This window comes from Microtus oregoni, unplaced genomic scaffold, assembly GCF_018167655.1.
Source record: "Microtus oregoni isolate MIOR12 unplaced genomic scaffold, Mior012 000071F_ref0000514, whole genome shotgun sequence".
NCBI lineage: Eukaryota > Metazoa > Chordata > Mammalia > Rodentia > Cricetidae > Microtus > Microtus oregoni.
Genome location: NW_024543978.1, coordinates 6,409,885 through 6,435,970, shown reverse-complemented (window position 1 = coordinate 6,435,970; position 26,086 = coordinate 6,409,885). Strand labels below are relative to the sequence as shown.

The following is a 26,086-nucleotide window of genomic DNA, read 5'->3' as shown; positions in this document are numbered from 1 at the left end:
AAGTGTGAGGATGGTCTGGCTGACGTTTTACACTGACCACTTGCATTTTCCATCACCTGACATCTACTGTCCTGAGTTTGCTGTGAAAGCCTGTTTCTCTAATTCTAAGCTCCCCCCACCCCCGGTTGATGGACAGGTAATATTGGCTGCTATAAACTCGACATGTTAGGATCATAGCCAAAAGAGCAGAAAAGCAGACCTGCTCACTCTAGCCAACAGTGACCAGGTGACCAAATGATTCCATGTACTCCAGGTAGATGTTATACATATGTTTATATATTTAACAAGTTTGTGTGCTTGACAGAACTCCAGCATAACAGCCCATAACATCTAGAAACACCTGAGTCAAGTCCAAAGCAGGTAGAGCACAGGCTCTATTGAGGTGGTTGAGGGTCTGAATCCCATACAGGCTTAAGGCTGAAAACCAGTGTTCTGAAGGGTTGCCACTTAAGAAAAGGCGATACAAACCTTTATTTTAACATTTAAAAGAAAACTACATATTCATTCCAACAGCTTTCCCAGGCCTGGCGGCCCAATAAGTTACACACACACTCAGGCACTTGAAGGCTACGGACACAGGTGATCACTAGGAAGGTGGCCAGAGTGAGAACTTTCCCACAGTGAGACCCCAGCAAGGACACTTTGGGGGTCACAGGCCATGGGAACTGTTGCAGTGGAACCTTCCTCCAGATTACTGAACCAGGAAGAGCAGCATGGTTCTTGCTCAGGTGGGGCTTCCTGCATGCAAGGCCAGGGACTGCCTGCTCAGCAGGGCACCGGGGGCAGTGATGATGCTCCTGCAGGTCTTGATGGCGCATTTCTCACAGCAGCACAGTGACCATGGCTCCGAATTCTCTAAGACGATTTGCTAGTTAGCTCTTTGGTTTTTTGGCCAGTCGAAGACTTTGAGGAATTAGCTGTGATCCAGGGGTGCTCAAGGACTTCCGCTAGTGTTAGCCTCTGGCTTGCATTGTGCTTTAACAGTCTTAAAATGAGATCCCTGGCTCCTTCAGTCACAAAGTCGGGGAATGTGAATTCAACCTGAAATATAAATGATAAAAATGACATGGGTCAGGTGTACACGAATAAACAGCAGCCCTTGGCAAGAACTGAAAGTAACACCCTACCCGTGATATCCTTCTGTAGGTCTCCTGGTAGGTTTGTGCCTCAAAGGGGGGCATCCCAACTAGGAACTCATAGCAGAGGACACCCAGGCTCCAGAGGTCCACCTTCTCATCGTGCATCCGGCCCTCAATCATCTCGGGGGGCAGGTAGTCCAGGGTGCCACACAGTGTGGTTCTCCTGAAAATGAAGGAAGCTGGGTCGACACTCTGACCTACACGGCAATGTGGCATGAGCACCCATCCCTCCCCCTGCTCAGTGCTGTCAGACAGGTGCTCACCTATATCCCACTTTTACGAAATGGATGGCGGGGAGTGTGTATGATCACACACCAGCCATCGTGCTTCCCCAGCAACAGCTCCAGAACCTCTTGGAAATCTCTCGTCCCAGTAACCCTGTCAGGACAGTCTGGAGAACTTTGGAGGCCAGTCTGGGCTTTGAAGCAAGAACCCATCTCAGAAAACAAAGGCGCTATGCAGTGTTCTCCATAGTTGGAGTTCTACATGAGCTCTCAGAGAAGCAACACTATCATCCTAGGCTGGGAATGTTGGCGGATCCCCGTAATTCCAACATCTGGTGGGATGAGGCAGGACTGACAGAGGTTCAATTCCAAGGCCCACCTGGGCTACAGTGTGAGACTGTACAGTGAGACTGTGTTAGTGACGCGGGGGAGAGGAAAGCAAAGCCGTGGAAATGTAAGGGTCTACAAGATGGGAGAGGCAGCCACGCACTGCATGGAGTGTCTGTCACCAGGTTCACTCCGGCTGCTCTTGGTTTGGGGCTTAGAAATGAAATTTTCTATTTTACATGTGTTTTGTCTGCATGTCTGTACACATGAATGTTATGTCCAAGGAGGCCAGGAAAGGGTACTGCGTCTCCTAAACCTGGAGTTACAGAGAGTTCTGAGCCACCACATGGGTGCTGGGTACTGAACCCAGGTCCTCTGCAAGAGCAGCCAGTGCTCTCAACAGCTAAACCCCTCTCCAAACCTTCTTTTTAAAGTGCCTTACTATGTGGCCCAGACTAGTCTCCAAGGAGGAATTCCCGACCTCAGCCTTCTAACTGCTGCTGGGACTACAGCTATGTGCCACCACACCTGGCTGAGATGTTTGTTTTAGTCTTACCAGGCTAGCCTCAAACTTGAGATCCTCCTCTCAATTCCTGGGATTAAAGTATGGACCATCACACTGGGCTTGGCTAGCTTCTCTCTCACCTGCCACAGAGGGAGGGCTGTGGGGGTTGGGGGTGTTCTGATTTAAAAACAGCTATAAAACATCATGGACAGCTAGAGAAATCTAGCTACTAAGAATTCAGCTAACCATGGTGGTCACAATGGCGGTGACTGTGCAGGGCACCTGTCTTATGGAATGTACTGAGGCATCGCGATGCTGTGGCTGACTAAATACCCACAAAGCCGATGCCTCGGTGTCCAGGGCTCTGGAATGTTGCTGTGGGCTGTTGTGCTGCCATCACCAAGTCGGCATTTTTGATCCATTTGTGTTTTGAAAGCCACAGCTGGAACAAGCCAGGAGCAGACAATGGAAGCAAATGTTACTGAGATACTGCAGGGGCATACTCAGCAATTCATGCCTGGTGCCCCACAAGCCCTCTGTGGGAGTCTCAAAAGATGGGCCCCAAAATTCAGCATCTCTGATGAGGACTGAATTTGAGAGGCAGCTGGAGCAGCTGACAATCCCCACTCCTATCGTCTCGCCTGAACCCTGCAAGCCGTCTCTATCCTGATGCCACCACTGGACAGATCACAGTCCAGGCTGATCGCACAGCTCCACGGCACCTACAGCTCTCTGGTGTTGATTTCACTGGGTAGCAGAAGTGCCCACTGATGTCATCAGTTCAAAAAAACCTGCCACACTGCAGCTGAAGACAAACAGAAGTGACCTTAAACTGCACTAACCATTTTTTCTTTTTTTTCCAAGACAGGGTTTCTCTGTGTAGCTTGGAGCCTGTCCTGGAGCTTGCTCCAGGCTGGTCTCGAACTCAGAGATCCACCTGCCTCTGCCTCCTAAGTGCTGGGACTAAAGGCTGTGCCAACTCTTATAACAGGTACTAATCTTCAAGACTACATTATTTGTGTGCTTTGACTGCGTGCTTACGTCAAGAGAACATCACAGAGCGAGAGGTGGGAGGACAATTTGGCCTAATTCAGTCCTCTCCCTTCCACCCAATGAAGCCAAGACCAAACTGGCTCAGCAACAAGCACCTTTACTTATTGAGCTTTCTCCTCCAACCTCTAACAGGCTTCCTAAAAAGCGGCATTTAGTAATATTTTAAAAAGCAATCCCCAAAGTGGGCAAGACCTTGACAGCAGGAGCATGCTTGAAGACACCCCATTCACAAGCTGGAGAGATGGCCCAGCAGTTAAGAGCACTGGCTTCTCTCCTAAAGGACCTGGGTTCAATTCCCAGCCGTATGTGGCACTTCACAACTGTTTGTAGCTCCAGTTCTAGAAGAACTGACACCCTCACACAGACATGCAGACAAAACACCAACACAGATAAAGTAGATTAAAATTTAAAGACACCCCATTCACATGAAAAATCAAAGCTACTCAAACCCAACTTTGATTTGCAAAGTTTGCCTCCTTTTCAACTGTCGCATTAGACGCCGTCCCTGCCTCAGCTTGAGAGGAGACAGTAAAGGTCTAATTCCCACTGCACCAACACTGCATGGTTTCGCTCTGTTCACCACCCCAGTTCAAGTCCCCCCAGAGTGCATCTTTGTTTATCGATCATACATCAGCCAGACCTCTAAGTTCATCGCCCTCTTCCATTAGCCTCTCGGAATATTCAGAACCTGTAAGCTAAGGCCTAGAGTGCCAGAGCCCAAATGGTCACAGAAAAAAGCTTTATCAAATCTACAGTGGTCCCAAGTATTCCTAGGTCAGCCAAGGCCCCTTATTTCAGAGTAAACTAGCATTTACTCAACAGTCCCCACCCCACCCCCCATTCAGGGCTTCCACCTCTGGACTCCCATACCTGGAAGATGGAGCATGTACAGACCACCCAAAGTCTGCAATCTTCAACTCTCCATTTGGCCCAAGAAGCAGGTTCTCTGGCTTAATGTCTCTGTGGATGACTCTCTTTGAATGACAGTAAGACAGAGCGTTTGCCAACTCGGTGATGTACTGTTGGGGAAAAAGCATTGAAGGCAGCGTTAGCTTTATGTAAAGCAGCCAGGCAACTGTGAAAGTTGATCCAATGAAGACTAACACGGTTTTCAGCTTTTGAAGTAAACTCATTCTTTTGTAGCTCACAGTAGAGACCAATGAGGCTGGCACCCACTGCACACTGCCAGAGCAACAGCAGCTATGGGCAGCAGGAGTGAGGGTCAGCCAGTACTCCCTGGCACCGCGTCCCCCTCACCTCCCAGGCTGTGGGACTGGGACTACACCCCTTACATTGCTCTGCAGTTTCTTAAATTACATGAGGAGTAAACGGGGGGGTGCTATGCTAATTAATAGGGAATAAATATTCTTGGCTTATATCTCAATGCACACAATTGAACTGAAATCTTAAATGGAGAAGCGCAAATATATAGATGATGTTTTGTCCACGTACAAAGTCTGAAGCAGGGTAACATCAGAAACCAATGGACAATTTCGTCATTTACCTTTGAGAAGAAAGTTGGTCAAACAGAAGATTTCTTATTGTTTGTTTTTCAACACAGAATTTTTGTGTAGCCCTGGCTGTCCTGGAACGCACTCTGTAGACCAGAATGGCCTCAAACTCAGAGATCTGCCTGCCTCTCTCCTCCCAAGTGCTAGAATCAAAGGTGTATGCCACAACTGCCTGGTTGATGATTTCTTACTAATGGCCAATTAAAGAAAATGATTAGTGCAGGTTGCTTGCTGTAAGCGTCAAGTGAGCATGACAGCAGCCTGTAATTCCAGCAGGCGGGAAGCAGGCTGCGAAAGAAAAGCAGCTATGCCTTAAGGACCGCGAGACCTCAGACTGCCTGGAGAAGAGCACGGGGGGGGGGGGGGGGAGCTCAGACCGGGAGGAAATAAAATACAACAATCAGGAAAAAAGCACTATAAAAACAAGACACAGGCATATATATATATATGACAAACAGCCAGTGTCATGTGATACCAGGAAACCCAGATCAACCACTACACCCTATCGGAACCACTGACGTCCAAAATCCCGATGGCAAATGCCCAAGGAGGGGTCTGGTATTCAATGACAAAACTGTCACCAGCTGACCCAAGCATACCATGTAAGACATAGACACAGGAACACATAACTAGTGAGGAGGCGGTGGGTGTTGCTCTCACCGCTGGGGGCAGTGTACAGTGTGGCCCAGGGAGAGGGAGCCCACAATGGCCCACATGAATGGGGAAAGCAGCAGTCCAGCTCGCTGCATCAGCTAAGGTGAAAGGATCAGCAAACACAGACGCTCTCCTCTGCCGCTAAGGACCTAGAAGCATCGACAGCTCAGCAGGAGGAGCTCCCGCCCTAGTCTCCAGAACTCAGTTTCCAGGAACATTCTCGGAAGGAATGGCTGCTTCTAGGGGCAGGCCCAGAAGTGAAGGAAAAGTTAAGCACTCTGAACCAGAGAAAGTACATGGAGCCCAATGCCCCACAATGGCAGTTTACATAGAAGAAAGAAGAGCTCCCAGCAGCCAACAATGGAACAAAATAAAACAAGTCCCTCTGCATTTTAAGTTAAAGACAGGAGAGAGAGAGGGAGGGGGGGGCTCCTCTTCTAGAAGTTCTAGACAGTTCCCAGTACCACACAGGTGTTCACAACCATCTGAAAGTGCAGCTCCCTCTTCTGGCCTCTGTGCATGTGGTACACAGATAAACATGCAGGCAAACTATTCAAATACAAAAAATAAATCCAAAAAGAACTCATGACAGGAAGAGCAACCTCGTGGCCCAAACTCCAAATAGTTCCCACTCCACTCAGCCCTCCTCCACTCTCCACTCCTCAGGGTGACCGTGCTTAGCGGCTGAGAGCTCAGCATGGGGAGGGAGAGACTGACTTAAGCAGAAGCAAAGGACAAAGCTCACCCAGGCACAGGGCACCGAGCTTACCACCTAGCAGGCTGTCACATTATAAATGTGCCATAGGGATGTGGGACAAGAGTGAGCTTGGTGCCGGGCTCTTCCTCAGGACCCACACGTGTCCCTTCCTAATCACAAGGGAAATGAATGCGCTCTGAAGAAAGCGTGGACGTCGCTACGCCAGTCATCACCAGCACTGATCCAGTCACAACCAAAGTAGGACACTCACTACAGTTGTTAGCAGGAGAGAAATAGGTGTGGGGCGCACAGAAACTCGGTGCTCTTGTGATTTCTGTATCTAGAACTATACTAAAATAAACACTGTGGTAATTTGAATGCCATTGTCCCCCATAAGCTCATAAGGGAGTGGCACTATTAGGAGGCGTGGCCTTGTTAGAGGAAGTGTGTCACTGTGGGGAACAGCTTTAAGGTCTCCCATGCTCAAGATACCCAGTGTCTCAATCGACTTCCCGTTGCCTGCAGCATGTAGGACTCTCAGCTACAGCACCATGTCCCACCATGATGACAATGGACTAACCCCAATTATATGTTTTCCTTTGTAACAGCTGCCCTGGTCGTGGTGTCTCTCCGCAGCCATACAAACCCTAAGACAAAGACAGACACAGACACACACACGGGAGATGACAAGGGAGAGCAGAACTAGATTACATTTCCACAGAAACACACACACACAAAGCCAACCACTCTATACATGAGGTATAAGCAGCCTTGATTTTTCCAAATGTTCAGTCCCATGAGCCCTTTTATGAAGACAGTCCCCTGGAACCATAAAGCAAGGGACATTAGGAGACAAGAGGGGGAGCCCAGACAGTACAGCACTTACGGTAGCCGTTCTCTGCTCGTCAAACTTGGAGTGCTTCTGGAGCTCTCTATAGACTGTCCCAAGGGGTGCATACTCGAGAATTAGATAAACTCTGGTGGCATCGTGGAAATATCCATACAGCCTGAGGATGTTGGGGTGCCTGCAACAAAGAATGGAGACCGTGACACCTGGCTCCAGAGTCCAGGTGTACCGAATGCCGAGCCAACCCAAGAAAACAGCACCTTAACCATACCCACACAAACATATTTGGGTGTGGTTCACACCGCTCCCTTCCAGACATCTTTATTCTTAGTGGGAACTGTCAGCTGAACACCAATCTCTAGGTGTTGAGGGGTGGGATGTGCCAACAGAAGACACATCCAAGGTAGACGGGCTGGCTGTGGGCAGGGGCCAGGTGGCTGGGCACAGCCTGCCAGAGGTGACAGCACCACTCACAGCCTGCCAGGTGATGGCAGGCCAGACAGCAGAGCTTCAGGGCTGGCATGAGTCAAACTTGGAAAACACCGAGATCTGGTGTAGGAGGTCCTTCTGTATTTGCGTTGCTTTCATTGGTTGAATAAAGAAACTGCCTTGGCCCTTTGATAGGGCAGCCCTTAGGTGGGCAGAGTAGACAGAACAGAATGCTGGGAAGAAGGGAAGTGTGGCAGATGCCATGAATCTCCTGCCTGAGACTGATGTAGGTTAGACTCTTGCCGGTAAGCTACAATCATGTGGTGACACACAGATTTAACAGAAATGGGTTACTCAAGATGTGAGAGTTAGCCAATAAGAGGCTAGAGCTAATAGGCCAGGCAATAATTTAATTAATACAATTTCTATGTGGTTATTTTGGGGTTTAAGCTAGCCTGGTGCTGGGAACATGGCCCGCTCCTCCTACAACAGAGATCCAAAACGGAAAACAAAAGAAAATACACCTATTGAACCATAGTCTTCCCCTAACTCTCCTCCTGAGGAAAGAAATCCCAAGTCAACTACCTGAGTGATGTAGCCTCAGGGCCACATCCCCTGCATCTACGGGAAACAGCAGCTTTAATCATTCCCACTGGTCCCCTGCTCCTGTGGCAGGAGGGCCACTCACCGCAAGTGGGACTGTATCTCCACTTCTCTTCGAAGCTGGTGCTCCACCCCTGCTTTCTCCAGCTGAGTTTTAAACAGCACCTTCAGGGCCAGGATAAACTTGCTTTGCTTCTCCCTTGCCAAGTAAACATTTCCAAACTTTCCTTTACCCAGGGGGCGGCCAATGTCAAAGTCCTCCAGAGTCCACTGCCTCCTAGAAAGTAATGTATTTAAATATGAAGAAAATCTCCACCACTTTCCAATAAACAGCCGACCTGATCCGCTCAGATGACACCTAGTACGGACACTAACAAGCACCAACCCGGAACCACCAGAATGAGTCACAACCTTAAAGCCCAACGTCCCCAGCCCAAAGCAGCACTGTACTGCAGAATACAGACTGACAGACAACCCTCACCACCACAGGACAGCAACAGTATGGACGACAGCACACCCTTCAGGACGGTGTGGGGACCTCCTCCCTGCATAGCCCCAGAGAATCCAACAGGCTACAGGGAGTCACTCTGGTGGGAGACACAGAGGCACTGCCATTGATGAAGCAGGAGAGACCCAACAGGCCATCCAAATGGCTTCACAAACTGTGTACAAGTTCACTGAGTTGTACAGTCCTCAGGTCTGTGTTGTATATTAACGTGTGATGTTTTTCTATTTACTACTTTTACAAATAAAGTTTTAATAAAATTTTCTATGAAAAAGGTAATTAAAGAAGGAAAAATGACTTTTGATCCCCTGGTCAATTGGTTGAATGAGGATGTGTTAGGATCGGTGGCCGCAGCTGGTGGTGTTCTGATACTGAGGGTGTGTTAGGATGGGGGTGGGGGGCGCAGCCGGGTGGTGTTCTGGCAATGAGGATGTGTTAGGATCAGGGCCACAGCCAGGTGATGTTCTGGTAGAAGAGGAAGAAAGCTTACTTTTTCGAGTCTTCAGTTTTCTGTTTTGATGCCTGTTCCTTTTCAGAATTATTTCCTATATGAAATAAGTTAAAATACTGTTTTTAGAGCAACTATATACTTCTTTAAAAAAAAAAAAAATCCGTGAACAGAGATAAATCAAAGAATAGTCCCATAGCCAGGCAGAGGCAGGCAGGTCTCTGTGAGTCATTGCCAGCCCAGTCTACAGAGCAAGTTCCAGGACAGGGCTACACAGAAAAATCCTGTCTCAAACAAAACAAAACAAACAACAAAAATCATCACCAAAATATTGGAGCTGCATCAAGCATGATAACCCTGGCTTTTCATTTCTCCATTGGGGAGACTACTAAGCCAGAAACCATGGTCTGCCGTGTGAGGGTCTCACTTTCTAGAGCGAATATGAGCAGGCCCTCATCCAACAAGAGCGAGCGTGTTCATCCTCATCCTGGAGCCTCCCCCAGGAAGACATTCCAGAGAAACCAGAGCATCCCACTCACAAGCTGCCCCCGCCACCTTCTCCACCCCTGCTGGGGCAGCGCTGCGTACAAATTATCATCATGGAAAGAGAGCACAAGCCAGTCACCCTCCTTCCAAAGACACGCTAGCCTAGAAGATGTGACAGTGGCACATCTAGGGACCACGGGTGCTACTTCAAGAGCTGCGCATGTGTGAGACATGTCCTTGTCACCCGAGACTCAAACAGCACAGCAGCTCCACTCAGGTCACATGACTATGGGTCCAAACTAATTTCTCCTTCATGAACCATTCTCTCGATTCATGTGTTCAATATCACCACTGCGGGACCTGAGGACCATGACCCAGGCACATACTCCAGCCACCTGGCCCTTCCACTGTCACCCTTTAGGGGACCGGCATATACACACATAATTTAAATGGGTTTCTTCCAGACTGTCTGCCTGCCATGGCTTATTTTACAGACACCATGTCCTTCTGAGGAGTTTAAGTTTTCTCTCTTCCTTCACCATCACAGCTGCCTCTTCCCCACTCATCCTCCAGGTCGCATCTATCACCCAGTTGTCTTGAGTCTGCTTCCTAAATGAAGTGGCAAATTCATGACACCTCTCCTTTCTGGTGATGTCTTAGAAGTTAACTGCTGACTTTTAGCCCGTTCTGTAGAAGTGTGCCAATAACTGGAGACCACATAAAGGGGCTACAAGGGCTGGAGATGCTGAGCAAGGCTGGCTATCATCTCAGAGCCAGCAAGCACTACCAGCTGCTAAATAATCAAACATTAACCCTGCTCCAGCCACTGCAGTTTAAGTTCAGCCTCCCTCCCAGGCGCCCCACAACCAGCAGCAGCCCCTCCCTTACAGCCAACATCTCCTTCTGCTCCAAAGAACCTGCAGTAGCTTCCCCTGGCAGGGCTAGCCATTACGTCTGTAATCATCCCATCTTCTCTTTATTCTCGACATACATGGCATACAAGCTAGGGCTTCAAAGTAAATGCCAATCTCTGCATTTGCTTTTTGAAGAACTAAAAAGTATGACCATCCAAGCAAGGCAGTAAAAGACTGGCTTACCAGAGGCTGTGGGCTGGGGCTGCTCACTTTTCTGGGGGTTGCTGAGCCGGGAGACAGGTCGAGGAACGTTGGCAGCTGGCAACTGCTTTGGCACTGGCTTTTGACATGAGGCCAGTTTCTGTGCTTGTGAAGGGACACGGTGGGAGGAGTTGGAAGGACACAAGACCCGCTGGGCCTGGCCACTGCTAGCCAATCCTAGGTTCTGAGAAGGAATCTGCTCTGTCACCAAGACTCGTTTTGGACCAAAGGGAACTGTGGTCTGAGATGGAGAGAAAGACATCATGGCTATTGGTATCCTGAGAACTCAACCAAGTTTCACTTCTAATCTAAGACTCATAAATATCATGGCTAACAAACGGAAATGGGGGCCGGAGAGATGACTGAGCAGTTAAGAGCACTAGCTGCCCTTTCGGAGGACCCTTAACTCCAGATCCAGGGGATGTGATGCCCTCTTCAGGCCTTAAGTGTGAGGTATACACACGGTACACAGAAATACATGCAGGCAAGGATTCATTCACATAAAATACAAATTTAAAAAAAAAAATAAAGTTAAAAGGAGGGGAGATGAAGCTATTTTAATATGCATGTGGCTAGATGGAGGGCACCTCCCACCCTCACCCCAAAAGTCCCCTCTATTAACCACTCAGGAACTCAGCCTCCAGCCAAGGGTGGAAACACTGAAGCTCCGAAGCCAGGGATACTGGTGCACACACACCTGTAATCCCAGTACTTGGGGGGCTAAGGCAGGAGGAGCACTGAGTTCTAGGCCAGCCTCAGCACCTCAGTGAGACCATCTGCCAGGAGCAGACTCAAGCGTTACCAAAACTTCATGTCCAAACCTTGTAACAACTTTATGTTTAGGAAAAAGACTGAACGAAATCTGACTGTTCAACAGCACCAACCTCAAGCGATTTTGCAAAACAGTTTAAAGTTATACTAGGCTTCCAATAAGCTTGTTACTAGTATTCTGTTAATACCTGGGTTTTACTTTCAGAGCACTTATTCAAGAGGGTCCCAATGAATCCTAGCCAGCCTGGATCTCTACATAGAACAGACTAGCCTGTCTCAGTCGGCCCACCTCTGCCCTCAAGGGATGAGATTAAAGGTGTGCCCATCACACCCTACCAACAAAATATTTAAGAATGTAACTTCCACCCAGGGGTTGAGGGTAGTGGTGCACACCTATAATCCCAGCACTAGGGAGGCAGAGGCTGCCAAAGCTGTGAATTCCAGGCAGTTCCAGCACAGCCAAGGCTGTTAACAGAGAAACCCTGTGTGTGTGTGTGGGGGGGGGGTAGGGTATAATCTCCAAAACTAAAATGCCTAAGAAATTATGAAGAAGTTGAGTTTTCAAAAAGAAAAAAGGGAGGACTCTGACAAAAAAGAAACAAATGTAAGTACTGTCCCAATTCCTAAACAACTCTTAAGGCCCACACCAAGCAGTAGAAGGGAAGGTGGGGCCCAGGATCCACTCACTCGGAAGATGGGCGGTCTCAAGTGTAAAGCCATCTCCTGCAGAAATAAAGGCCCACCGAAGGAAGCTTCCCGGCCGGGTCAGGAAATAAAGGCCCACCGATGGAAGCTTCCAGGCCGGGTCAGGAAGGGACTTAAGCTTCCACCCAAAGCAAGGGTGGGAAGAATTCCAATACCAGAATCATTTCTACAGGGGCAGCCCCCTTGGCTCAGTGGATAAGGACTCTAGAAGCTAAGCCTGACAACCTGAGTTAGATTCCCTGACCCACGTGGTAGAAAGAACCTATGCATGCAAGCTGCCCTCTGACCTACGCTATGGCACACGCACGGGTGCACACAAACAATGCATTTCACTTCAAAATTATTTCTAAAAAATACAATCGTGATCACGGGTAATTCTGTTTACCTTAGCAGGCCTGGAACCGCAGTTTTCTTTACATCTGTCCATGTCACCTGCAGAGAGAAACAAGAGCCGTTCACTTACAGGAAGCCACCTGCTTTAAAGTGCCAGACCTCTGTACGGGCAGACCTCTGTACGTGTGCACCTCGCCCTTTCCTCGGTACAAGTGAAACACGCTGACACGCATGTGGCATGCATGAGGCCCCTTCCCACTGACAATCGCTGCATCTCGTCACATCCTCTCATGCTCTCCCCTCCAGGGCACGTTCTTTGTGCTTTAATACCTAATGTCCACCATACACAGCCTCCCACTAGCCCCACCACTGCCTTGGGCCGTGATCCCATCTCTCATCCCTCTTGGAGCCGCAAAGCTCACCTATTCTTCTCTTCCTCCAAACCCATTCCCATTGGGCCCTTTGAATTCCACTGCATTGCCAGTCTCTCAGCTTCCCCTACTGTGGCAAACTCAGCACTAACTTTATTCCCAGAGAACAGGTTTGGCCACTCACCACTCTTGTCCCCTTTCCCCTACCCTCATGGTTTGGCCTCATTTTACCCCCCAAACCGAGTCCTTCACCTTCTCGTCTTCATCAAATGACCTTCACAGATCCCTGTAGCACAATTAGTAAAAACCCGGAGACAGATGCTGGGGTTCAGCCTGAAGGTCAGAAAAGCAAAGCAGCAGCCACTGGCTCCTACCTCGGTCTGAAATGGCAACCCTGCCTCCAGGAATCCTCAGAATGAGGATTAGATTCCTCTCTAGGGCTGGGATTAAAGGCGTGCACCAGTATGCCCGATTTCTGTAGCAAACTAGTGTGGCTACTGGGATTAAAGGTGTGTCACCACTGCCTGGTCTGTAAGGCTGATCAGTGGGGCTGTTTTCTCTCTGAACTTCAGGCAAGCTTTATTTATTAAAATACAAATGAAACATCACTACAGACCCCATTCAGCTCAAGGGTTTACAACCCCCCAGTAAGAAAGTGCTCATGGCACAGCAGGCTCAGGTTCCCCTTTCCACACATATGCTTGCTGGCAGAGGGACAAACAACTAAGTGTGTGACTGAAGGGACCATAATGCAAAGATTAGGGAGGCTAGGCAGGAGCTGGGAGCAGAAGGGAAGATAGCTGTATCCACTTCACTAGATGCCTGTTAGGGAACGGAGCTCCTGGGCCCAGATGCTAGCTTTAATAAAGGACCCTGCATTTTAACTTTCCCATGATTAGCTACACCAGGGACCTAACCCTAAGAGATTTCTATTTCCTACATCTGCAAGTGAAGCCAGGATTTTGTTTGGTTTTGGTTTTTTGAGACAAGGTGTCTTTGTGTAGCCCCCAGCTGGTCTGGAACAGTGTACACCAAGTTGGCCTTGAACTCAGAGATTCTTCTTCCTCAGCTCCCAAGTTCTGGGATTAAAGGAATTTGGGACCAGACACTGCCTTATGTTTGTTTTTGAGACAGGGCTTCATGTAGCCCAGGCTAGGCTAGCCTTGAACATGCTATAGCGGAGGATTACTTTGAACTTCTGATCCTCCTGCCTCCACTTCCCCAGTGCTGGGATTACAAGCATGCTCACCATGCCCAGTGTATGAAGTGCAAGGAATCGAATCCAGGACGTGGAATCCAAGAATCCAGGCAAGCACTCTGCTAACTGAACTACATTTACAGACAGGCCCCACTTTTGGGAAAGGCTCTACTCTCTTGCCTCAGACTGCCTCTGTGAGCAACCACATCTGGCGTGTGGGGAGGCTAATTTTTTGTTTTAACTATTTTTGTTGATTCAGGGTGACATATAGTTCAGGCTGGCTTCTGACGGACTGTGTCTCTGAGAACGGCCTTTAGCTTCTGATCCACCTGCCTCCACCTCCTCGTTATTGGTATTAAAGACAGGGGCTACCATGAAGGGTTTAGGCAGTAGTGTGGACTCCCAGGGCTTCCAGGATACTCTATAAACTGAGCTTTAACAGGTCTACACTTTGAACCACACCCTCAAGTAGTCCCGCCATCAACTGCACAAAAGGCTGAGGTGAGGGCAGCACCGGTTCTGGGCGTATGTCTCTGCAAGGGGGCTCTCACTCATAGTCGATCCCATCTAGACCCCCGCCTCTCCACCACAATCAGTCCCCAGTAGGTCGCAGCTGCTGCACCCATACCACCTCCGCCAGTTTGCAAATTACTCGGTCGGCTGGTGGTCTGGGTCTCATTCCCACCGGAACCGAAACCCAAGGAGGGAAGAGGCTATCTGGATCTTTCTTACACCGAATGCAAACCTACTGAGACAGCCCCCTGCCCCAATGCCACTCAACGTTCCCCTTCGGTTTGCAGCACCCAGGCTCTCCCTCGCCCACCTGGTCCCCTTCCTACCCACGGGCAGGATCCTGACTCCGACCGAAGCCTCAAGCGATCCCGGGAGCTCAGCCGTTACAATTCAAAGGTTCTCCTTTTAAAATAGGAGTTGCACCCTCTGCTCCGAAAGCTGATTGGCTCGAGGCAAAGCGACAGCGTCCTGTGATTGGCTCACCGTGAACGCGACGACGGGAAGCTCGGTCCTTGCGTAACTGGAGCGCAAGCGCACTGAGCCGTCAGAGCCCGGAAGTGGTGAGCCAACGGCCTGTCCGATCTGTGGCCGTTCTGTCGCTCGCCGTGCTCCCCCGGATCAGGCGTTTGCCGGTCACACAACAGCCGTGTGGGTTCAGGGTTGTCGCGAAGGTGATCGGCTCGGAGGCGGTGAATGAGCGTCCGGAACGTGCCAGTGAGTAAGATGGCGAGAAGGGCAGGCTGGCGAGTGATCGGGAGGTTGCTCGGCGCTCTGCTGCGTGCCCTTCGCGCGTGCGCAGTAAGTGCGCACTCAGAGCGATCGATCAGGCACGATTCGCGCCTCCATTTTTCTAGAAGAGAACGGGAGACCGAGACCCTGATCGGGGGTACGGGGTTGTGGGTAGGAGGGGCCATAGGGAATCGGGTTGGTGCGGTTGGCTGGGGTCTGTGGTTGATTGCGTGAACTATCTGCAACTTGCGGAGAGGATGGCGAGAGGCCGTACGCCCCGAGTCCGTGTGCCAGAGTTGGCCGGCCAGGCCTGCAGCCCGAGCCTCCAAGGGCCTCGGTCCCTGCTTCCCGCCTGAGCGGTCCCTGGGTCCCCTACATCCCCGGGGCGGGCTCTTCCTGCCTCGTGCCTGAGAGTTCCTTTTGGCGAACTGGAGAGCCTCTAAGTAGACCTGTGCTCCACTGGAAGTTTCGTGGGGCATTCAGTGAAGGCTCAACCACTCCCCCGCCCCTTAAATCTCGTGGCACAGCCCCAGGTGTTCCCTGGCAAAAGTGAAGAGATGGTTGCTCAGTAGTTTAAGTTGTGGACTCCGGAGTGCGCAGGCTTGCCCTCAACTATCGGAGGCTGACTTTAGTTTGGATGAACCGGTCTCCTAGATTCTTGGAACTTACTTCCTCCTCTGTTGTGTCCCGGCGTCTTATGCAAGAGTAGATTTGTGTACATTTCTTACGTAAGTGCACGAGTATATTGAATACTTTCGTTTAGTGAGCTAATGCCAAGTAGGTGCCTGGAATCGTATCTGGCAGTACGAAGTGCTTGATTGGTGTTACCTGTTGAGGACACCCCATCAGAACGATGCTGTGTGTGGCCCTGCGGGCTTTTTGTTGTCGTTGTTACTGTTGTGCAGGGCTTTTTGTTGTTGTTGCTGAGTCTAGGGCATCTGGCAGGCTAAGCAAACATTAACCCTTGGCCTTATTACCAGTCCCACCTTCTTGCTTGCTGTTCCTCGATTCCTGTAGTCAAACATCTAGCCACATACTGATAATTATCAAATTGCCTGCACAAATTGATATGGAAGCCATCACCTTTAGTTTTGGGTTGTTTTCACGGACTGGAGAGCTTCGACCCTTCCAGATGAAACTGAGAGCACAGTCTGTCCAGATTTACATTTTCTGTTTGTTCTGGTGGTATCATTTTAAGTTTGTTTGTGACAGGGTCTCACTGTGCAGCTCTGGCTGGCCTGTGACTTCCTTGTCGACCAGGCTGGTCTCAAAATCACAGGGATCTGCCAGTCTCTGCCTCCCGAGTGCTGGGATTAAAGGCGTACATCACCACCGCCCAGAGAAAATAGGTTTTAAAATAATAAAATGTCACTCGGAGATTTACAGTCCTGCTGGTGAGAAAGGAAAGGTAAAGTACTCCAGGCGTCTACAGAGTGTTAGCTGTCTGCCTATCGCGGGCACCAGTGCTAACAGAAGGGATAGCAACAGAGAAAGGCTGCAAGTGGGTAGTTTAGCAGAGGAGAGAAATAGTGAAGGGTTCTACTGTAGCCATTGGTGACATGGCTTGTATAGTTTCTGTATGCAAGCACCCACCTCTGCAATTTCTGTGCACCATCTTGATTAACCTCCAGTGACTTAGGTAACAGCAGAAGAACCTGAGCCAAGGAAAACAGGGTGACCGTCCAAAGATAATGCAGCTAGTCAGGCTGGCTGCTCCTGGCCGAGGAGATCCGCGTTGCTGGTAGCTGAGGAGTGCCTCTGCTTTTCACCAGTGCCTGTTTACTCTTGCAGCAGTCAGGGAAACTGTCCTCTTCTGCAAAATGTACAGAACCAAAGTGGGCTTGAAGGACCGGCAGCAGCTCTACAAGCTGATCATTAGCCAGCTGCTCTATGACGGTTACATCAGCATTGCCAATGGCCTCATCAATGAGATCAAGCCCCAGTCGGTGTGCGCGCCCTCGGAGCAGCTCCTGCACCTCATCAAACTAGGTAAACTGTGAGTGCGGATTCCCACATCCCAGAGTGACGTTGTAGATGTCTGCCAAGGGCAGTTTCTGAGGTTATTCTGCGTGGTTTCAGTGTCCAGTGTGTGCCAAGTTCAGAGATGAGGACTTAAAGGGTCACTGAAGTCCAGGTGATGAAGCTGGTTCTATTTGTACAAATCACCTGGACACTCCCCTCAGGTCTCAGCTCAGATGTCATGGCCGATTGCTCTTGCCTTTGCCCCTGTCTCCCCATGCTCCTTTGCTCAGTTACTCTGCCACCATGATCCGCTTCCCTCCTAACATCCTATCTGAAAGTGACTTTGTCCTTTGAATCATTTCCACACACACACACACACACACACCGTCTCTGTAGCTATCAGGGCCTTGTGTTGGCCAGTTGATATATCCTGGCACACACACACACACACACACCGTCTCTGTAGCCATCAGGGCCTTGTGTTGGCCGTTGGTATATCCTGGCACACACACACCATCTCTGTAGCTATCAGGGCCTTGTGTTGGCCGTTGGTATATCCTGGCACACACACACACACACACCGTCTCTGTAGCCATCAGGGCCTTGTGCTGGCCGTTGGTATATCCTGGCACACACACACACCATCTCTGTAGCCATCAGGGCCTTGTGTTTCCATTGGTATATCCTGGCACCTACCTTACCCTGTACCCAGCTGTGTCCACGTCACTGCCAACGTTGATGGTAAGTTTGTATTTAAGCATGCTTTCAGTCAGGAAGTGGTCTCCACAGCTCACACACAGACACACACTCTAACATTATTCTGAGTCATTATGAAAGCGTACATAACAAGAGATGTGTTCACAGAAAAGATAGCAGCACACGGAACAGATTTATTCCTTTGACTTGATAATGCCACTTATGAAATTGTCCGGGGGGGGGCGGGATAAATTAAAATGGTCCACAGAGAAAATTTGAATGTTTAACTTTAAATTTAAGATTTTAATTCTAGATATCCATAAAAATGTATAATGTGGAAGCAATACAATGTTGAAGACTTGTTCTGGTGAACTGTGAGTGTTTAAACAACCAGGCAAGTCCCAGTAGTACACGCCGGCGTTTGTTTTGAAAAGCAAGAGTTGTATGTTTGGGAAGAGGCCATAAAAGTTCTTCACGTGTTTTGAGTCCTCCTATACCAGTTACATTTACTGTTTATGTGATAGGTGAGGTTATTTTAAGTCCAACACTTTCTTGTTTGTTCTGGGGATTACTGAGGAGTGATTTTTATTATTACTGTTTTGCTAGTTTGGGTCTGTATGTGTGCAGTGTCCCTGGAGGCCAGAAGAGGGTGTCAGATTCCCTGGAACAAGAATTACAGACATTTGTTAGCTAAGAATTGAACCCAAATCCTCTGGAAGAACAACCAGTGCTCTTAACAGCTGAGCCGTCTCCACCTCTGTGTTTTATTTTGATTTTAAATTTTTTTTTTTAGTTTAGGTTTGTTTTTATTTTATGTATTTGAGTGTTTAGCCTGCATGTATGAGCATGTACCATGTGAGTGCCTGGTGCCCACATAGGCAAAAAAAGTTCTCCAGTCTCTTGGAACTGGAATCATAGATGGTTTTGAGTTACCATGTGGGTAATGAGAACTGAGTCTCAGGGCAAGTACTCTTAACCACTGAGCCATCTTTCCAGCCTCCTTGTTTTGTTTTTAAAACAAGATTTCATTATGTAGCCCTGGCTGTCCTGGAACTTATTATATAGACCAGACAGACCTCGGCTTACCTGCCTCTGCCTCCCGTAAGTGGGCTCCATTATTCCCAGCTTTTTATTTGCTTGCTAATGGATTTCTTATCTCCGAGGCTACCTTGAGCTCAATATGTAGGTGAAGTGGATCTTAAACTCATGATTCTCTTGCCTCTTCCTCCTAAGTTCTGGGGTCACAGGCAACTTTTGTAACACCCAACGAACATATTTTTTATAAACTTCAGTATACTTAAGTATGGCATTCTTTCAAAAGCATGTCACTAATTCACCCCAAAGCTGCAACTAACTGATCACAACCCTAAAGACTAGAATTCGGTGCTGGAGATATAACTCGGTGATAGGGTAGACCCTGGTAGGTGTGAGGCTATGGGTTGTCCCCAACACCATAAAATAAGCAAAGATGGACTGGAGAGATGGCTCAGCAGTTAAGAACATCTTCCAGAGGTCCTGAGTTCAATTCCCAGCAACCACATGGTGGCTCACAACCATCTGTAATGAGATCTGGTGCCTCTTTCTGGCAAGTAGGCATACATGTAGGCAGAACACTGTATACATAGCAAATGAAGAAATTTAAAAAAAAAAAAAAAGAAAGAAAGGCATCTAAGTTTTGTTTCCCCATTCTAAATGGAGAAAATAAATTAACTACAGTGCTGTTGCTTTGTGGTGTTAAAGATGAATTCTGCCTGCAGCAGTGTGCATCGCACACAGGATGGGCAGGGTGCATGGCTGGTCGAGCATTTGGTGGTGGTGGCAGACATCGTTTCCACCCTAGACCCGGAGCTTGTCTTTGCACTTAACAGCTTTTCTCACGCTCTTAATTTTGGTTTCTCCAGGGATGGAAAACGATGACTCTGCAGTTCAGTATGCAATTGGTCGCTCCGATACAGTTGCCCCTGGCACAGGGATTGACCTGGAGTTTGATGCAGATGTCCAGACAATGTCGCCCGAGGCTTCCGAGTATGAAACCTGCTATGTCACTTCCCACAAAGGCCCATGCCGCGTGGCCACCTATAGCAGAGACGGGCAGTTGATAGCCACAGGCTCCGCTGATGCTTCCATAAAGATACTGGACACGGAAAGAATGTTGGCCAAAAGTGCCATGCCAATTGAGGTACCCTTCCCGCCTACCATTGCTCCAGACAGGCAGCTGTGTGCTCACCAGCTCTGGTGTACCCCGTGGGACTGTGGGCTTGGACCAAGTGCCTCTGTACCTTGAGCATCTATCTCTCCTTTTCTTGTTGGTCCAGGTCATGATGAATGAGACTGCACAACAGAACATGGAGAACCACCCAGTGATTCGAACTCTTTACGACCACGTGGATGAAGTCACGTGTCTTGCTTTTCACCCTACAGAACAGATCCTGGCCTCGGGCTCAAGGGATTATACTCTAAAATTGTTTGATTATTCCAAACCGTCTGCTAAAAGAGCCTTCAAGTACATTCAGGTTAGAGATCAGAGGAGCCTTGACTTTTATTTAGACACAGTATTTTATGGTTATTTTCTTAGTTTCGGGTATTTTGTGACTTTTTCCAGGTGGTCTCAGTGATCACCCTATAAAGGATAAGCCCTGGGTGCCACTTTACCAGACTCCACTGATGTGTGGGTCATGGCTGTCCTCTGCCCAGATAGGACTGCTGATGAGCTGGGCCAGGAGGATTGACACGAGTTCATTCATGACCAGCCTGCACATAGTCAATTCTTTGCCAACTTGAACTATAGTGTGAGACCCTGTCTGAAGCGGGGTTAGGGATGGGTCACTTTTGTTATACTGCGGGTTCAAGCTCCAGGACTGGGAAAAAACAAAAACTTCCCTAAAGGTATAACTTAAGCCACCAGTGTTCTCAGTTGGAACTGTTGAATGTTTCAGAAGCGGCTTCCGTCATTCATTGGCTGGTTTTCCTTAGTATCACTGCCCTGGAGCAGGTTTTTTCACCTCTGAGCTCATGAGGGCAGCTCCCTTTCTTCATTTGCAAGGGTCTGTCTGATTTCACCCCATGTTCATTCGCCAGTGACCTCCTGTCTAGTTTATGGAGTAACTGGCCAGTAAGTTTTCTGCATCCCGGGATGTGCATTTGTCCCCCTGCCTCCTTCGGCATGCTGGTCAGGTCTGGTGACTGACACTGTGCCTCTGTCCTCACAGGAAGCTGAAATGCTGCGCTCCATCTCCTTCCACCCTTCTGGGGACTTTATCCTGGTTGGGACTCAGCATCCTACACTCCGCCTCTATGATATCAACACCTTCCAGTGTTTCGTTTCTTGCAATCCCCAAGACCAGCACACCGATGCCATCTGTTCCGTTAACTACAATCCTAGTGCCAACATGTACGTCACTGGCAGCAAGGACGGCTGCATCAAGCTGTGGGATGGCGTTTCCAATCGCTGCATCACAACCTTTGAGAAAGCTCACGATGGCGCAGAAGTCTGTTCTGCTATTTTCTCCAAGAATTCCAAGTACATCCTCTCTAGTGGAAAAGACTCTGTAGCTAAGCTCTGGGAGATATCCACAGGGCGGACGCTGGTGAGGTACACAGGTGCGTGAGAAGGGATGCTGGGGTTTCCTGGGGATCAGATTCCTGAGGACTGGATATACTGGAGAAAAGGAGTTCAGAGAGGCCTTTGGCCCATCCCCTAGGCCAATATAGGAAACCCCTGCAAGCGATCACCGGTGTCCACGTATAAAGTAGACCCAGCAGAGAGGAAGAAAAGAAAGCCAGCTCAGTTCCCCCACTAGTTACTGTTAGTCTCCAGTTTGTAGCGTCTGTGCCCGTGGGCTTCTTTTATGGTAAGTCTTGAATTTGCCCAGCATGATGCTCAGTTCAGCTCTGGGTACAGAGAGTGTTAGTTTGCTGCTGCGCCTTATTGTGGTCCACAGCAGCTAAGAGTGTTGTTTGACAGGATCGTCTGGGAAGTTCCTCTCCTGTGAGATGTGTGGGTCTCACTACAAGAAGCACGCCAAGGTTGTAGCTTGCAGAGTATTGTCAAGAAGCTCTCTGAGCCTCTTGGAGAGGGACATAGAAGAGCTGGTGACATTCAAGCCACTAGGGTGCAGCACTGGTCCTGTCTGTGGCACAAGCTAGTTGCCTAAAGAGCCACTTTTGTCATTATCTTTGGTAGCTTAGATACTTTATATGGTATCATTTTGGAAAACATCTCTTAAAACCAGGTGCTCCTTGTATGCAGAAGCCATCAGAGTGAACGTGAAAATGTTCCATTTACAAGTGACAGTCCTTGCTTTCCAGGGAATGATGCGCTGGGACAGGCATGAACTGGACTGCTACCAAGAGCTTGGAGTTTTGTAGACACCTGATTTATTGGCTTAATTTAGTAGAGAGTTGCAATTTTTTTTTTCTGAAGGAATGTATACATTGTGGATTTCCTAATTCCCAAGTCAGCACCCTGACAGTTGGCATGCCAGGGTTTCCATTCTGGTTTGAAGACTTACTTAGAATGCAGAGTGGTTTTGAGATAGCGGTAGACAGGGGAAACCCAAAGAGGACATTGGATGTATTAAATTCATCATGTGTTTTTATATGTACTAGACGGGTCAATATTTGTAATCTATAGCTAGGCTATGGATAGATAGGTAAAAGATGAGCCCAAACTTACAGGAAGAGAGTTAAAATTTGCCGTATTTTGTAAGAGAAATTAAATGGAAAGTTGGTTATAAAATGCACAGCCTTCCCGTAAACCCAAGAAGTAGTAGAAGTGAGGCCATCTTTGACTCATCGAACCGTCTGTGACTCAAAGGGATGTTGTGTTGTTGGTGAGACATCTGACTGACGGGTCGTTTGGTGGATGTTTCAGAAAGGTGATGAGTGTCGTGTTGGTGTTTTGTCGCACTCCTCAGTAAGTCCATGGACTGCGCACAGGCTGATGTCTGTCACCATTACTCAGTAAGTCCATGGACTGCACACAGCCTGATGTCTGTCGCCATTACTTCAGTAAGTCCATGGACTGCACACAGGCTGATGTCTGTCACCATTACTCAGTAAGTCCATGGACTGCACACAGCCTGATGTCTGTCACCATTACTCAGTAAGTCCATGGACTGCACACAGCCTGATGTCTGTCACCATTACTTCAGTAAGTCCATGGACTGCACACAGGCTGATGTCTGTCACCATTACTTCAGTAAGTCCATGGACTGCACACAGGCTGATGTCTGTCACCATTACTTGGAGTCAGTGGAAGTTAGGAACGGACACAGGTGCAAATTAGAATCCAGAGTGCTGCACAGCACTGAGTAGATTTGCCTTGCAGCTGGTACTGTGCAAACCTTACAGATAAATGTTCCTGGCAGCGTCTCCTGAGCACTTGCAAGGTGGGGTTTGTGAGTCATTTGCTTTACTCCTCAGCACCCTCATGGGCAGGCGCTGGAGAGTTGAGAAAAAAAAAAAAGACTTGAAGTAGGAAAGCATCTACCCAAAGTCACGGCCCCTTAGGAGTGCACACCCCACTAACTACCTCTATAGCCATGTTCTTCCCTCATACAGATCTGCACGGCCCCTTAGGAGTGCACACCCCGCTAACTACCTCTATAGCCATGTTCTTCCCTCATACAGATCTGCACGGCCCCTCAGGAGTGCACACCCCACTAACTGCCTCTGTGGCCGTGTTCCTCCCTCCTACATACAGATCTGCACTGCGAACTCTGAATGAAAGTAGCACATGAGCTCTGGTTTCTGAGGTTAGAAGTGCAAGGGTATTTGGGAGACTGCCCACTAAAATATAGCCTCATTAAGTAGTGGATTGCCCTGGCTGGTTTTTTGTTTGTTTGTTTTGTTTGTTTGTTTTTTCGAGACAGGGTTTCTCTGTGGCTTTGGAGCCTGTCCTGGAACTAGCTCTGTAGACCAGGCTGGTCTCGAACTCACAGAGATCCGCCTGCCTCTGCCTCCCGAGTGCTGGGATTAAAGGCATGCGCCACCATCGCCCGGCCCTGCCCTGGCTATTTTAATATTTATATATTACATGGTATTTACAGCATAAATGACTGCTATTTATAGTCATGAAGTGATAAAGCTTCCCTTTGAAAGGTGGGCACTTATGTGGTGTGCCGTTAGTTTATCCTGAGGATAGGACGCTGTGTGCAGTATTTTACAAACTGTTCAGTGGATGCAAGCTGAATGCCCAGCAGCAAGACATCGTTAGTGATGCTAGGCAGTGCCCAACACCACAGGCTTAAACTAGGAGATGAATGACGTAGTACAAGGTGGGCGTTTGCCTGCAAGTGCCTCAGAGGAAGCGGTTGGTTACCTTGGGTGGTCAGCCTGGAGGTGACAATATTGGCACAGCGTTAGAACATTGTGAGGGTCTAAGGCTACCCCTTGGTCCAGAGGCTAACATGTTGGTTTGTGTGACAGGCGCAGGTCTGAGTGGACGGCAGGTGCACCGGACGCAGGCTGTGTTTAACCACACTGAGGACTATATTTTGCTGCCGGACGAAAGGACCATCAGCCTCTGCTGCTGGGACTCTAGGACAGCTGAGCGCAGAAACCTGCTTTCCCTGGGCCACAACAACATCGTGCGCTGTATTGTGCACTCGCCCACCAACCCTGGCTTCATGACGTGCAGTGATGACTTCCGAGCTCGGTTCTGGTACCGGAGGTCCACCACTGACTGAGCCAGCCCCACTCCTAGGGTTCCTGTCTCAGGACTCTGCCCTCCCTGTGTCCTGCCACCAGCCGCAGGAGTGAGCAGTTTGTACCATCTGTGGTGGGTGTGCCACTGCCTGGCTCCTGCCTTGGGTTTGAACGCGGAAGCTCTTTTCTTGACCTTGATGGAGAATTGTGGGAGAAGTTGGGAACAGACCTGTGGACTTGTCTGCTGCCGTGATTCCGGTGTGCTTCCCACCGGCTCCGTAAGTGCAGGACTTGCCGTGTCTTTCAACTGGTCCAGGAGAAGGACAGAACACTGGAAGTTCTACGCGGCCAGCCAGGACTCTCACAAGGAGTGCCCTCAGGCTCTTCTGTGACCTCTGTGCCTGCCCTGCCCCCTTTGTATTTCCTTTCCAGCTGTGTTTCGGCCCATGAGGCGGTCTGCAGCTCTGAGGACCTCGGTTTGGTGCCGTGTGGAACCACCTTGCAGGGTCCCAGTCCCATTCTGAGGTGACGTCACCCTGGTAATAAAGCTCAGATCCAAAACCTCACTGTACCTTCTTCTTCACTTCAGTAACCTAAGAGTTTCCATCGCCCTATCTGCCATTTCCTGCAGCGTCCTCTTAGTACCGCTCACCGCTCCGAACAGTGACCGGCCCATAAGCCCAGTAAAGTAGGGTGATCGGGAGCATAGGGCCTGCCTTGGCTAAATAGCAAGTTTGAGACCAGCCTGGGCTAGGCCTGCCTTTAATCCTGCTCTCAGGAGGCAGAGGCAAGTGGATCTCTATGAGATCCTAGTCTGGTCTACATGATGAATTCCAGGGAAGCCAGAACCACATAGTGAGTCCCTTGTCTCAACAAACAAACAGAATGGATGGTAATGATTTGATGGGATACATAATCAAAACTGTATCCAGTCTAAGCCACAAGAGCCTGCTGTTGCCCCCAGCCTGACAGAAGCTTCTAATGGGGGTACACGGGAGCACGCTCTTGGGGGGGAGGGGTTACTGAGGCGTGCTATCTGATGTATGTCTCACTTGAAGTGTCTGGGAAGCTGATGGGATCTCTGTCTAGCTGCACGGAGGTGAAGCAGCCCTGGAGCCTCCTAAAGAAGACTCCCTGGGGACCTGGACAGAAGTACCTGGAAACAGTGAGATCACTGATAGACACTAGGTCACTGCTGTGTTGTGGGGACGCTGACACAAACATTCTGCTCCAGCCTCACCACTGGGGTGGGGGATTGGGGTCGCAATCCTGAAAAGCTGTATTTTTGTATCCACAGTAAGTGTGAGCTTACACTTTTATTTTGTATTCTGGTTCTCCAGTATTGGAGCGTGGTCACTTCGGGGTACTACCCATAAGAGTATAAGAAAGTTACTGGCTAGGGACAAGAACAGCCGCTCTGCCCGTAGGCTCCCCACTCCTTCCTGTGACTTCCCTCTTGTGTTCATGCCGTAACAACACCACAGAGCAGAGGCTCGCCACTTCTGTCCCTGCCTGCACTCCCAGCAGGCGTGCTGTCTGGCACTTGAGAATTAAAATAATAATGCCACTTCATACAGTCCCTGGGCTAGTCTCAATGGCTGTGGTTTCTTTTTTTTT

The 26,086-nt window shown here is 49.1% G+C and overlaps 2 protein-coding genes across 10 annotated transcripts; one reads left to right on the top strand and one right to left on the bottom strand.

The window, feature by feature from the left end:
* Positions 1–269: 269 nt before the first annotated feature.
* Positions 270–15,032, bottom strand: Aurka (aurora kinase A). Of its 3 annotated transcripts, none has more exons than XM_041641746.1 (9): positions 14,918–15,032; positions 12,405–12,451; positions 10,526–10,784; positions 8,985–9,039; positions 8,075–8,266; positions 6,997–7,135; positions 4,119–4,267; positions 1,128–1,302; positions 270–1,041 (listed from the first exon to the last, which is right to left on the bottom strand). In XM_041641746.1, the coding sequence occupies exons 2-9, from the start codon at positions 12,444–12,446 to the stop codon at positions 856–858; spliced, it is 1,197 nt and encodes a 398-aa protein (XP_041497680.1). In that variant the 5' UTR covers positions 12,447–12,451; positions 14,918–15,032; the 3' UTR covers positions 270–855. The 3 variants fall into 3 exon arrangements, with proteins under 3 accessions (XP_041497680.1, XP_041497678.1, XP_041497679.1); XM_041641744.1 differs by lacking the exon at positions 14,918–15,032 and adding an exon at positions 14,761–14,848; XM_041641745.1 differs by lacking the exon at positions 14,918–15,032 and adding an exon at positions 14,745–14,822.
* On the top strand, positions 15,016–26,086 carry Cstf1 (cleavage stimulation factor subunit 1). 7 transcript variants are annotated; one of them, XM_041641738.1, is made up of 6 exons: positions 15,016–15,148; positions 16,958–17,152; positions 19,723–20,000; positions 20,137–20,334; positions 21,031–21,421; positions 24,251–26,086. In XM_041641738.1, the coding sequence occupies exons 2-6, from the start codon at positions 16,984–16,986 to the stop codon at positions 24,508–24,510; spliced, it is 1,296 nt and encodes a 431-aa protein (XP_041497672.1). In that variant the 5' UTR covers positions 15,016–15,148; positions 16,958–16,983; the 3' UTR covers positions 24,511–26,086. The 7 variants fall into 7 exon arrangements, with proteins under 7 accessions (XP_041497672.1, XP_041497670.1, XP_041497673.1 ...); XM_041641736.1 differs by having other exon boundaries at positions 16,955–17,152; XM_041641739.1 differs by lacking the exon at positions 15,016–15,148 and adding an exon at positions 15,252–15,320 and having other exon boundaries at positions 16,955–17,152.